At 50.2% G+C, this 13,863-nt stretch overlaps 1 protein-coding gene across 1 annotated transcript in view; it reads right to left on the reverse strand.

Moving 5' to 3' along the window:
• LOC125332338 (hydrocephalus-inducing protein-like) overlaps positions 1-13,863 on the reverse strand; it is a 68,003-nt gene that overhangs the window by 31,765 nt on the left and 22,375 nt on the right. Inside the window, exons 14-23 of the mRNA XM_048317103.1 lie at positions 13,532-13,684; positions 11,435-11,673; positions 10,013-10,268; positions 8,313-8,456; positions 6,818-6,958; positions 6,018-6,334; positions 3,664-3,703; positions 2,758-2,967; positions 1,768-1,902; positions 286-463 (exon numbers count right to left, since the gene is read on the reverse strand). Of these exons, the coding sequence (XP_048173060.1) occupies positions 286-463; positions 1,768-1,902; positions 2,758-2,967; positions 3,664-3,703; positions 6,018-6,334; positions 6,818-6,958; positions 8,313-8,456; positions 10,013-10,268; positions 11,435-11,673; positions 13,532-13,684 (1,813 nt within the window). The remainder of the gene's footprint in view (positions 1-285; positions 464-1,767; positions 1,903-2,757; positions 2,968-3,663; positions 3,704-6,017; positions 6,335-6,817; positions 6,959-8,312; positions 8,457-10,012; positions 10,269-11,434; positions 11,674-13,531; positions 13,685-13,863) is intronic.

Raw genomic sequence — 13,863 nt, forward strand, 5'->3', positions numbered from 1 at the left:
CCAAAAGCCCTGCCAGCCTCTCTTACAGCTTTCCCAAGCCTTTCTGTTTAGCCGTCATCCTTCCAGGAGCCTGCCAGCCAGACAAGCTCTGCAGGATGGTTCCTGGGACAAAGCCCACATGGGATCCTCTGCTCAAGACTCATGAAGCAACCAGAGGGCTTGAGTTGGTCTGGGAGTCCTGCAACCCTCCAGGCTTGGTGGAGGTGGGCGTGAGCTGCCCTATGGGCATATGGTAGGGAACAAAACCAGAGGGGCCCTTCCTGGGGGCAGACAGGCAGTGCCCACCTTTGATGTTCCAGGGCAGGTTGATACTGGTAATGGGAAAAGACGCTTTTCCTTTCAGGCAGATATTTTCTGGGTCCATGTCAGCCACTTTGAGTTCATAAGTCCTGCAGAAGGCTCCTGGTAATCCTGGCAGGTAGGAGAATTTCAGCTCTTTCCTCTCACCAGGCCTAATGGAACCCTGCAGGTATGGGAGAACAGGGAGGCAATGAATCAGAGAGCATTTAATAGGGGATGGCTCAGGGGACAGATAGGCTTAGCAGAGAAGACAGGTTCTCATCTAGAAGAAAACATCAGACCACATCACTTTCTAACTTCCTTGTGCCCAAAAGCTCATGCCTCCAGCCCCGGGCTGCAGTGTGTCCTCCTGAGGTCTGGCAAGGCTGCAGCCCCAGCACAGGCTGATGTGAGCATGGCTCTGCTGCTAATGGGGTTTGCCCTCTGCCAGCAAGGGCCTGCCTCAACAAAAAAAGGCTCTTTGCTGCCACTGTGGAAGAGAAGTCCTGCTCTCATCCCTTGCAGGAGACAGGCATGAAGAAATGGGAAGGCCAATCAGCTTCCTCTTCCCACTTCAAGGAGGGACAAAGGCAGGAATGCTGCTGCTTCGGCTCAAAGACATCCAGGCAGGACTGAGCAGCTTGGACAGTGGTGGGATGCTGCAAATACTTCTCCTTACACTTCCAGCCCCGCTCCTCCCTGGCCCCCTCACTGCCCCACAAAGCTGCTGCAGAGAAGCAATGCTGGAGAAGGGAGGGACCAGCACAGAGGTTGGGACAATTTCTGGCAAAGGAGCTTCAAGCCTACGAAAGGGATGTGTAAGTGCTGCTTAGCACTGGCAGCGGGGAGGCAGGGCCAAGGACTGTGTCCTGTGTGATCACACAGCCTGGCTAAGGCGACCCTCAGAAACGCTCCGGTGCCAGCACAGCCAGAGAGATCTCAGCCGTCAGGGTCCCCAGAGTGACTGTGAGGAACCGGTTTCATTTTTATTTATGCCTTAACGTATGTTATAAATCCATTTTCTGACATGGGGTGAAAAATTACTGTTGGGCTTGTACGTGTGCTGGGAGCCTTAACTCGTCCCACGTGCTTCTGTTACTCTCTCCGCTTCTTGTTTTCTCTCTCTGCTCTCTTTTCTATCCCCCGCTGGTCGGGACCATACCCCTTCTTTATCAATAAACATTTTCCAGATAGAATATTTGTTGCCTTTGTGCCTTGTTTTCGCCCGAGAAATCTATCAAAAAGAACTCTCCTCTACTCACAGCAGGGCAGGACAGTGACCAATACACTTGTGCCTCCCGCCGGTGTCTGCCGGAGAGCACTTGTTTGACCTTCTCTGCCCCCAGCAGAAATTGCTTGCATGCTGGGTTTGGGGTTTCCCCCCCACACTTTTTTCCCCCTCTCTTCCCCACCCCTGCACCCCTTTTTCCCCTTTACTCTCCTGAGCCACCTGACACAGGGCTGGGGTCAGTCACTCGTGCTACTTACACTGCTGGGTTTGACTGTAAACACTCCATCCAGAGCTTGGTCTGCAGTGTCAGTGCTGGGGTTTAGCACCCAGTCGAATGGTATCTTGCCTGTGTTCACCAGGACAACCTTGCTATGCTGAATTTCATTAAACATCTGGAGAGAAGGCATAGGAGAGGGAAGTTACAGAACCAGGCCTGCTGCTGGGAATCTCCTTCCTCTTTCCTGGGGTTGAAAGCAGACACATCGTGGGAGCAGGGACGGGGGAGGAGATACAGGCACTTGGGAACCTGGGGAACCCCCAGGCACAGGGCACCTGCCCAGAAACAGGGAGCTCTGGCAGCAGACAGAGGTGTGGTAACAACCATGTCAGGGCCAGTAATAAGTGAACCAGAGGACACAGGTCCTGTGCACTCTGAGGGGTCACCAACAGCCAGGAGAAACAAAAGAGGTGGCACTGAGGCATTCCAGAAGAAAAGGCACCTGCATGCAAATAGTGGCAAGAAACATACAGGCCACAAGGGAGTCACACAAGGCCAGCAGCTGGAAATATCTGTGGGCTTTCAACTGCAAAGGAGTGAAGTGTGGATTACTCTGAGACAGTCTCTGCAACGACAGTGACTGGAAGCCAAACTTCTTCCCTTGATTATTGTGTGGATTAAGCAAGAGCTTTAGACAAGGGCACCTCCTTGGAGGTCAGGCTTTAGGAGTGGATCAGCAGAGGGATGTCTCAGGGACATGCCCCTCAGAGCATCCCCACTGGGACCCTGCCCGCCCTAGAGGCAGTGTTAGGAGCTCTGAAAAGGAGGCATTCCCAACATTTTGGAGGGGGGTGGAGATGGGCGTTTTAAACCAGCTTGGATTCTGGACATATCCCTCAAAGGTTGTACTCCCAAGCCACAGAGCCAACAAAGGAGCTGGGAAGGGGAGGGAGCCCTGGAGCGAGGTGGGCAGGAACCTGCTGGCCATGGTTCCAAGGCAAGGAACTGTGCCAGGGGACATGTGTGGTACCTGGATCCCGCAGTTGATCTCCTGGACACTCAGGAAGTAGCTGATGCGTGAGGCCTCCCCGGTCAGGTCCACATCGTAGCTGGGGCCTCCCTCCACATTGCACAGTGCCGTGACACGGGCAATGCTGTTGAGGTGGCCAAAGAAGCTGAAGGTGACCTGCTGGCTCTCTCCTGGCTGCAGTTCACCTGACAGTGGCAGGATCTTGAAAGCCTGGATGGAGGACAGGAGAGATTGAGGTGTTGAGCATGGAAATGGATGCAGAAGAGCAGCTTGGAGCGAAGTGCAGCTGTAGCTGGAGGGACCTATTCCTCAAACACAGCCAGAATCACCCAATTCTCATCCTGCATCCATGCCACTGACCAGTGGAGGGACCATGGGGAAAACCTCTCATACTCATGGATCAATGCATTAATTACACACTACATTAAAGTGAACTGGGATGTCTCCTGGCAGTAAGAAATTCTCTCTGATGCACAACTTGCCTTTAAAAAGCATTTCTTACTGCTTTTAGAAAAGGAGGAGACTCAGAGTGAGAGCTCTTGGAGCTCAGGGAGCTCAGGGAAGGACTCCAGTCCAGCTCATCTGACCTGAGGCTTTTCCCCTTGCTCTCTGATTTATATGCTGCTTTCTCAAGGTGCTACAGTAAAGCTCCTGCAAAAATTTCCTATGGACCCGATGAGGTCCAAGGGCAGCAATGGCCTCCATAGGTGCTGCACAGCGTCCTTGGGCAGCCCTACATGTCCTGCACAGCCTCTCCAGTGACCAGTTGCTTCAGCAGCACTTTGTGATGGTCTGGAGGGATGTGAGGCTCCTCTGTGGGCTATGCTGAGGGCCACCAATGGGACTGAGAGCTACAGACCTGCTTGCCACACTGAAAATGTGGAAGTGAGACAGATTCCCACTTACCTGGTCCACTGGGATGGGATTGCAGTATAGCTCTGTGCATCTGAATGACAATCCTAGGGGGACGTTAGAGTTTTCACAAGTATATGGCGTCACCTGAAAAACAAGCCATTTTCCATGACAGCCACTTTAAAGTCTCATTTTATAAGACAGCTCCAGGGCTGTATTGCCACCACTGCAATACCAGCTGTTGGGTGAAGGCAGAGGCCTGGAAACAAGTGGTCTGGCTGGGTTGGGAAGTGGGTACATGGAGATAAGGGTTCGTCCCAGCTTGCTCTGGGAAGGAAGCTGGAGATCTTATAATATCATCACGATGCAGATGAAGAGCTCATTTGACATTGTAAAGAAAATAAGCCAAAAAAATCCCACACTCAGCACAGGTCTGTAGGATCTGAGTGAGTGGGCTTCTCTGAGCAAAACTCTCCTATTTCTCCCTCCCCAGATACCCCATGTCCAGCCACTGGCCCTGCTGCCCAGCCCACCCTCAGGGCACAGGACAGCAGGGCAGCAAAAAGGGAGGTCAGCACGAGCATGACTTTTTGGTGGCAAAGTGGGAAGGCAACACAAGCAGTAGATGTACAAGAAAATCTACCTCTGTTCCTCCTTTAAGTCCTTTCTGTCTGGCAAGACGGTGTGATTCTTTAATGGCTGGGGATGGCACCTCCACATTTCTAACCCTGAAGCGTCTGTGTTGAGGTGTCAAGCCATCCAGACGGGTTCTCTTCTCCTTTGGTGGGTGGGGTTGGAATTTAGGTGGGCAAGACTCATATCTGGAAAATAACATGACTATGAACAGGGACCTGCAGTGGGAGGGAGGGACACGTGCACAAGCAGCTCCTGGTCACGATGCAGCCCCTGGATGGGGGCTGGTGTGTTGAGCTCAGAAATGGTCTGATCCAGCCCTTCCCAAACCAGGCTGGAGCAGGTCCGTTCTAAGGGCAGCCCAGGGATGGTGCTGGGCTTGCAGCAGTGCAGCCAGCTGGTAACTGCTTGCAGTGAGGAACTACAAAGGACAGGGATTAACACCTTGTGGGGATGCAAAAAGAACAGTGGGAGAGGAAAAGACAGAGAAGACATGCAAAAAGGTGAGATTTGAGGCACCAAGGGGCAGACCTGGCCAGTGACGAGCCAGCACAGCCCCCGCAGTGCCCAAGGCCAGAAACTCTGCATCTCTACCCGGTATTTATCCGGAATGTTCCCCTGACAGTGTTGGGGGGGTTGGTTAACATTTTCCAACACTCCCAGTTGACTCAGGTCACATCCTCCATTTTCAATTGAAGCAGGTGCTCAGGGTAACTCTGCTTGTGTTTCTAATGCCACATGAGGGGCACAGTTGAGCCGTGCCTGCCTGACACCCTGCTGCAAGTGTTCCCCACACAGTCAAACACGACCTGGATGCTCCATTCCCAGACAGGAATTCAGTGCCTTTAACGACCTGCTCCCCAAAGAATAACTGTCTTTAGCTTTGTAGCTTGTTATTTAAGGCTGGGTTTCATTTCTGGATGAGAGGCTCTCTCACCATAACCCCCAAGAGATCCCTAATCATTTATTCCACTGTCTTTAGTTTTAATAAATGGTTTGAGGCAACTTCCCAGGACCATGGTGCCTAGACAACAGTATTTTTCACTCTAAAATGAAACTCTCTGGGAGCCAGGGAGTTGATGGGAGATGATGTGATGAACAAGTCCTGCTGCTGAGCAGTACAGAACCCATTAAGGGACATGTTGCAGTGGGGAAAAGTCAAAATGAGTAACAAGTGTCACAAAAAAAGGAAGGGAGTGAAGAATCCAAGGTGTCCACTGAAAGCTGACCCTTGGGAAAGAAATTGTCCTGGCACTAAAGGAGTTGTCTCAGAAAAGAAGGAAAGGGAAGGTAACAAGATGTTCAGCATCAGCCCAGGCACTAAGCAGCTCTTTCTCTGGTGTGAACTGGGACTTTCTGGGCATCCTCCAGCACAGTGCAGGGAGGAAGGCAAGGCGCAGAGAGCAGCTCCTCTGCCTGCAGACAGGACCCATCCCAAAGCACAGGGGCCAAAGGGCCTCCACCAGCACTGTGGAGCTGGGACTAGGAGCCCTTCATCAAGGTGGACATTTGCCTCAGGCCACAGAGGTCTGAGAAAGCAGCTTTCCCCCCCAGCTTTCCTTCCCAGGGGAAACCACTACGGGGGCTACACAGCACCAAATTGGTGGAAAACACCTACTCCCTGAGCATCCAGCCTGACCATGGCTGGTCGGTGTCACTTGCACAAGGGAAAGTCAGAAGCAATTTGCCAGATCCTAGGCAAACAGCCTTGGTCTTTTCCAAGTACAAACAGGACACCAGGAGGAGCTTCAAGGAGAGGGCAAAGGTGCACATACCTCAACTTGTTCACCTGGCTGTCCACATGGAATGACCAGTGGTACTTGACAGGAAATAGGCTGTTGTTGGTTATCTCCAGAGAAAGCACTTCTTCAGTGCCAGCTTTGATGCAGCCAAACTCCAGGGTGTTGGGCTGGATAAGGAGATTCGGGAAGTGGACTTCTCCCCGAAGGGTGATATACTCCTTGTAAGGATGGCCTCTGACCATGTCTATCATCAGAACCTTCTCTTGTTCCCAGCTATGAAAATCCAGTTCATAAGCTGGGTCAAATGCAATGTAGAGATGACTGGTCTCTCCTACATCCACTGTCACAGGCTGCAAGGAGATGAACAGTAATTAATCACCTGTGGGATGACAGGTCTGACAGCAGGAAACAGTAAACGTTCAAAGTGTGACCCCAGCTTCTCAGTTCACCCTCATTTCTTTACAGTGAGGGTCTGACTGCAGGCACCACGCTCTGGCCCAAGATCCTCTCAGGCTACCCTTTCTGTGCTCAGCAGCAATACAAGGGGATGGCTGCTGGAGAGCTGGGATGCTTTCCAGGAGACACCTTTACTGCACACCTGGCCCAGACCTAGTTGCCTGCTCCCTTCTCCTTATGCCTTAAAGCCAGGATGGATCTTCTCAATTCAGGTGAGATTTTGCTTCCTTCAGCAGCTCTGCTGATGCAGCAGCTCAGGCCAATACACTGCTGACACTACAGAATAAACTTCTCGACTCGAGGACCTCCCAACAGAAAGGCGGCACCACGACACCCCTCCTCTTCAAACCCCCCTGGAGGAGACCAGGGCTGCTCACCTGGCCAAATGGGAGGGGCTGCTGGTCTGCATCGCAGACCATGAATGGCTGCTCCAAGTACAGCAGAAGGTCGAGTGGCAGGGCACAGGTGTTTTTTAAAGACAAAGGCTGGTACTGCAAAGTCAGCTCATCGCTGGGTTTCTACAACAACAGGAGATAAGGAAAAACAACCTCAAGTGGCCACAGACCTCCTCCTGCTTCTGCTGCGTTTCACATTTTTCAGCCCCAGAAGTGCATCCATCTCTATTTACCCTTTCTATCTGTTTCTACCCTTCCAGGAGATTTTTCTTTATAGCAGATGCTTTCCATGTTTAGAAACCACAGCATCCTCTGGGGGACAGAGAAACACTCTCATGTACAGATGAGGGAATAGGCCCCTGAGAGGAGGCAGCTGCTTGAACAAGATCTAAAGCAGAAAGCGAATCCAGAGCATTGGTCTCTAGTTTTGTCTCTCTATTGAGCAGAACAGCGCTAGATGATCTTCACTCATGTACAGTCATTTCTTACAACCTTATTGGCTCTAGCAGCCTCATAAAAGCAGTTCATCTGCAACCTATGTCCTTGCTGCCCTTGCTACAGGGACAAGGTGGCTTCAAAGCTCTGATCAGCCTAGGCTCTTCCTTCCTGTCTATGCATTGTGCTGGGCTTCCTGCATGTTTTAGAGAAATCAGAGAGTTTGGGAAACTAGTTCTGGATGTACTGATACCAAACAGGTGCTGTGCCATAGTATGTGATAAATCAGTGTGTGTGGCATTGAGCAGAACCCAGGCACAATCAGGGAGAGCTGAAAAGCTTCTAATTACATCTGAACTGCCTGTTCCAGGGATTCTGTGATTCAGTGGAAGCCTGGGAACCAGAGGAGAGGCCTGAAACTACAGAAACCAAGTAATGAAACATCTCTTTTTCAGACAACTTGCAGGAGAGGGAAAGATGATGCAGGAGTTGGGATCCAGAGACTAAAGGGCACCTGCTCTATCCCAGTGTTATCATCAGTGCAGCTGCAGGATGACTGGGGGTCCTTTGAGGCAGGTGAGGCTTGGGGAAATGCACAGAGCTATACCATATAGCTATACCCTATAGCTATACCATATAGCTATACCATAAAGCATTCATGCCAACAGCAGAGAAGGCAAAGAGACACAGGAGATGATGGGTTTTTCCTTGAAAGCCTGAGGAATTCCCAGGAATCCCCATTTTCCCCAGCTTCCTTACAGCATCAGTGTTTAGACATCACCCTGCCTTGGAGGATCCTCAAAAATCTCCCTTTATAGTGAGAAGAGAAACTGGCATTTCTCTGTAAGTGGCCACAATCCCCCTTGGCAGTGCAGCTGTTACTGCAATTTTACTTCGGGGAAGTTAAACACCAGTCTCATCTCTAAAAGCATCCTCACTCACTTTACAAAGTGCCTCAGGAAGGGTAAAGAGGGGCTTTAACACAAGCACACACCCTCCTCAGCCATGCTGTTAAATGCCAGGATGCAATCCAGAGACTTACCTTCTCCACTCGGAAAAAGAATTCTTTGGCTGATACTTCTATAGAGGGATGAATAAACTCGCAGGTAATGACTGTTGCTGTTATCGGCTGTGCGGTTGTGCTTTCCCCAATGATGGCTTCACACAGCACGTAATTCTGCACCACCTGCATGCAAGAGACACTTGTCACCAGTGGTGCTGGCATCCAGCAAATTGGCTCAGCACCCACCACGGGCCCTATTCCTGCCACAGAGTTATGGTCACTGCCCCCTTTTCTTCCTGTGATGCAGCTTATTTATTCTGCACTCAATTGTCTCTAACAGGGCACCCCAACAGCCACAAAAGGCACTTGTGAGACCCTCCCTCCCTTCTCACACAGCTTTTGTCTTACTCTGTGCATACTCCCGATAAACCACTTGGCACTTGTTTAATTCACTTTCTTCTTGGGCTCCTAATCTAAGTGTAACTTATTTCTCTGTCCTTCCTTGCTGACTCAGCATGCAACACTGTTTGCCCAAAAAGAGCAGTATTTCCTTCCACCCTAATTATGTTTGGTCTTTGCATATTAAGTGTTTTAATTAATTAATTCTGAGTTAAGTATTTTTAAATTGAATGTTAAAATTAACATCAGCCCAGGTACAAAAATCAAGTTCCATTATCAATATTTTCAATTGTTCAAAGTAGTTTATTAAAAGAGTTGCACTATTCCCAGTTAAAAATCCCCAGTTAAAAATCCCCAAGTTAGGCTCCCTTCTCAAACTTTAAACCACCTGTACACCACAAGAGTTATCCTTCCCATGTTTATTGTATACTTTTACAAGTGTTTTAAGATGTGTTGGATGTATTTTAATATTTTTTAAAGTGTTTTTACTTTGCACCCTAACTCAAAGCCTAACTCCAAAACTCCAGTTTCTAACAGCCAGCAGCTATTTGGAGCTCCTCAACCGTTACCCTGCAGGCAAGCTCCATGGCAAACTGAATTTTAATGACGGCACTTTACCACCCTCATCTCAACTGATACCGCCCCTCTGACAACGACGAGCTATTGGTGGGCTGAGATGATTTCTCAAAGGGAAAGCACCAATCATTTCAGGCCAAAGAGGCGGACTGCGGGCAGACTGGGGCAGAGCAAAGGCACTATAAAAGAATGAGACAGGCCTCAGAAAGTCAGAGCCCTGCAGGCTAGCTGTGGGTGGAGATTGGTGCTGAGCACTAAAAGCCTAACTCCTATCAAGGAGCTTTTAATAACCTTTTTAGACTCTTGGATCAGCCAAGAGTCACCTCAGCACTGCAAGTCCTTTTTCATCATCCGATGTCCAGTGCTGTTTCAGCCAAAGATCTCAGATCCCTGCACTCCTGGGACATACCACCTATCGAGCCATAGGATCCCAATTTTTGTATTTTTCTAATTTTTGTAATTTTTCTGCTTTCAATAAATTATTTTGATTTTTAATTTAACTAAGAGTTGTCGCTTTCCTCACACACCCCTATTTTGGGATCAGCACTAGGTTTTGGTAGCTGTGAAATCACATTAAAGCTTTAGCTGGCCTGATGGTGGCCAGCAAGGAAAGCAACTGGTGCTGCCATGGAAACGTGTGGCTTTAAACCAGTTTCTTGACGGCTCCTGCTCATTTTTTCAGGCAAATGTCAAGGGACTGTGAAACAAGCCCAGGGTAGGGGATCTGATGGTTCCCCAGGCTCAGCCCTTGGTGGGGACCTCACCTGCGGAACGCTGGAGAAGCCTTGCACCACCACTTCAGCTGACTCGCCTGGCTGCAGCTCCACTGACCGTGGCTGCAGCTGAAACAAGGGGGTACGTTTGGGGCTCTGGGAATCCTCTTCGTTCTCGGAGCTACTGACGGATGTGAGGCTCTGGGCCTCCTCCTCAGGTGGGCTGTAACATTTCACGGTCCAGTAGAGCTGATGGAAATGGTAGCCCGCGTTTGTGAATTTGAACTGACGAAAGCAGGGAATGAGGCTAGAAGAGAAGACAAGATGGAAAATAGTATGGGAGTAGCTATATTTCCCTGGTCATCAGACTGCTCCCAATGAACAATTTGAGGTGTTAATAGCTTGGAGACTGTCTTCATTTCCAGGTCTTAATGTGGACCAGAAACAGTGTCTGATAAGCTGCCCTTCTGATGTCATCATTGCAAAGAGAAATATGTTTATCATGGCAATGTAGCATTTTCTAGGAGACACTGACAGGACCTGGTGTTTTCCTCCAAAATGTTTGTTCTGGGGCGATTCATCCTGTTACTGTATTTTGTATTAATCTGTGCCCGAAACTGTTACTGAGTCTTTGAGATCCTGCACTTGGGGACCTTGTGTGTGGGAGTATGATTGCAGGCATTTTTAAAAACCAGCTCGGAGGCAGTTTCTGGATGATCCCAGCAAGCCGGCAAAAATTGGCTGCCTACTTCAGGAGAGGAAAGCAGGGGAGCAGGGCCTCTCTATTTTGTGACAGCTTTGGTTTTGCACTCGTAGCCATTCGTAGAAACTCCATTTTGCAATTAGAAACTGTTTTGAAGTGAACTTTGTAAATTCTGCTGGCAGCAGCGAAAAAAATGAGCGAGGTCCTGGGCGCAGAGCACAGCAGCAGCAGCAGAGCCCACAAATGGCATGAGGAAGCAGCAGCAGCAGTGGCACGGACCCCACACAAAGCAGCAAGTTTCCATCTGCCTCTAGAACTGCTCTGTGGGCTCCTGCCTTCCCGGTGGGGGTTGTCACCATCCTGCCTCTTTGTTCTGGGGGCCCCTGGTTGGGGAGGTGCCATTTTAGAAGGGAAGGGTGTGATGCCATCTTCCCTCAGTCCCTCAGCCACATGGCCACCTCATCCGGGCGCCATTTCGGGAACCTCTTTGTTCTGTGGGAGTCTGCGAGATCATTACTTGATCAAATGAGGACATAAACGTATTAGAAACAAAGACAATTCAGTGGCAATTTAGCAACTGGTTTCCATTTCAGTGGCTTTTGAGGGTATCTAACAACTCTCAACTGGCCATCACACGTTTCTAAAGGAATCTCTGCCTTCAGGGAAGGAGTCAGGGCTTTGAACACTAAAGAAGATCTTGCCGGAAGGATGACAGCAAAACTGCTCCTTGCTGAGACAGGAAGAGAGGTGGGAGCAGAGAGATCTCCTACCTGAATTGGTATCCCAAGTTGATCTCCGGAGCGAATGGTTTGTCGGCGACTATGGTGGTGCCAATACCCCAGGCCATGATCGTGAAGGTGGTCAAAAGGCTGTCCCCAATGAACAGCTCCACCTCATCAGCAAAAAGCCCGGTGTCATTCAGGATTGCTGTGACAGTCACAAGAATCTCAGACCTAGGGGATATCGCTCCTTCACTGGGATCAATAGTGAAGATGTTGGGTTTGCGAGTCTGTAAGACAAACATAATATGCATTTAGGATAGAAACCATACACCCTGATCTCTTGTGGGATATAAGAAAAGGAAAGACTAAAGAGGGGAGGATAAAAATCATAAAGGCTTAATTTGTCTATAAGTTACAGTATCTGGCAACAGCAGACCTTATACAACCTGTATTTTCCCCTCCTTTAACGGACTCACCTAATTAACCCAGTTTTGCCCAACCCAAGGGATGCTTATCCTCAGGAGAGTATTCCTTCCCCAGTCTTTCTCTGGAGTGCGTGCCAAGGAAAGCTACTTTCTCTCTCCTGGCTTATAACAAAGGCTCAAGGCCAGAGGAAGCCAGGACTGCTCAAATCCCACCCCAGCAGCCACACGGCTGGAGGACACTGCTGACAGCCTCAGGAATAATTCTGCAAAGCCAGCTGAGCAAAACCCCAAAGTCTCCTTCCCCAAGGGACCGTCAGTGCTTCTCAACATCCCCTAAAGGACCGAAGCCCTCGCTTCCCACTGACCATCAGCTGTAGAGGGGTGCCCCAGTGCCCTCTGCTTTGGAAAAGTCAGCTCTAAATGGTAAGAGCAGAGCAGGAAAGCAGGAAGCAGGAAAACACCTGCAAGGCGTGCCCTGTGGGCATGGCATGGCCTTCCTAAGCATTCTCATCCTCTGGTTTCTCATGGACCTCCCTCTGCAGATGGGGCAGGAGAGCTGGAAATGCCCCGGGGAGGGAGCAGAGGCCTTACAGCAGCACAGCTGGACTGACACAGCTCTGCAGGCCAGGGCCTGGTACGAGCATGCCAAACCCATCCTTTCCATGCCAGGCCCACCCAGCCAAGGTGCACTGCTCCCTGCAGGGGTGGAGAGCAGAATTTCATTGTGGAGTCAGGGAAAGCTGCCCTGGCAATCCCCCACTTTGGGCTTATGTTTGTTTATGCCCCAAACAGCTGGAAAAGCAGCAAGAGGAAAATTCACCCCGCTCCTCTTTGGCCCAGGAGGCTGAGCCTGGACTCTCCCACAAGGCCTGACGCTTTATCCACGGACACAAACAAGTCCACAGTGTCAGGTTTTACCCAAGCTCCACAAGTTCAACCCACCCAATACGTAGAAGATCAAACCTCTTTTCAACGCTCTTTTCAAGCCTCTCCCAGATCCCCCCTCCGGCAGGGAGCACACCGCGCTCAGCCCCAAGCCATGCACCCTTCCCGGCTGCACCAGCCCTGCTCCTCCTGCCAGAGGAGCAGCTCCAGCTCTGGCCCTGCAGCTCATCCCCCTGTGTGGCCCCCACGAAATAAACAGCCCTTCTCTGCAGGAGGTCTCCCGAGATATTCACTGCTACAGAGCCCACAGGCTCTGGGGCTGCACAAGCCTCACGGGTGCATTTGTGTGCAAGGGCCCTACTGCTTTGACCCACAGCAGGTGTGTGAAACTTGCCTCCCCACGAGCAGTTTGAGGGCAGATCTCACCCCCTGGTTTCTGCCATTAACAGCAGTTTGGCACAAAGCAAATGTAGATGGAGCAGGGGAACCCATGGGGAAGTCCGTGCCCTGTCAGGAGCACAGGGCCACCGGCTTCTCTTGATCTCAGAGCTCCAAAAATGTGCACACAGCTAAAGACCTTCCATAAAATTAAGGGAGAACTTGTCAACACAGTCCAGACTCATTTCTGCTCTAACACCTCTGCACCTGATTTCACTGAGGGCTGCCCCAGCTAAAACAGCCCAGAGCCAGGTTCTTCTTGCCTTGCTCAGATGGAGTACTGGAGTATCTTGCCTCCTCTCACACAGGACGATATGGCAATCTTGCATATAAAAACCAAGTAATGGCTTCTACTGACCAGTCAATTTCCCTGGAAAACAGCCTCCCAGATACTTACGATCTTCATCCTGAAGTCTGCAGCGACTAAACCCTCATTGACGAGGTGAAAGGTGTGTGTATTACGATGTAGAGCCGCGATCATGCCAACTTCTATCAGTCTTGGACTTGGGTAGATGTCTGCCCGTGTTCCAGTGCTCCGTAAAACCTGCCTCTGTTCCAGAAAACAGGCAAGAAAGATTTGGAAAAAAAACCAAAACAAACCACAACAGGGAAAGCTAAAAAGGCTTAAACAGCTCAATCCTCCTCAAGTTATTTCTTTAGGGACAACTATCACTCTCCAGCTGAAAGCTGGGCTTTTGGGGGGAAGAAGAAAAAAAGACACATTCACCT

This window comes from Corvus hawaiiensis, chromosome 12 (assembly GCF_020740725.1).
Source record: "Corvus hawaiiensis isolate bCorHaw1 chromosome 12, bCorHaw1.pri.cur, whole genome shotgun sequence".
Taxonomy (NCBI): Eukaryota; Metazoa; Chordata; class Aves; order Passeriformes; family Corvidae; genus Corvus; species Corvus hawaiiensis.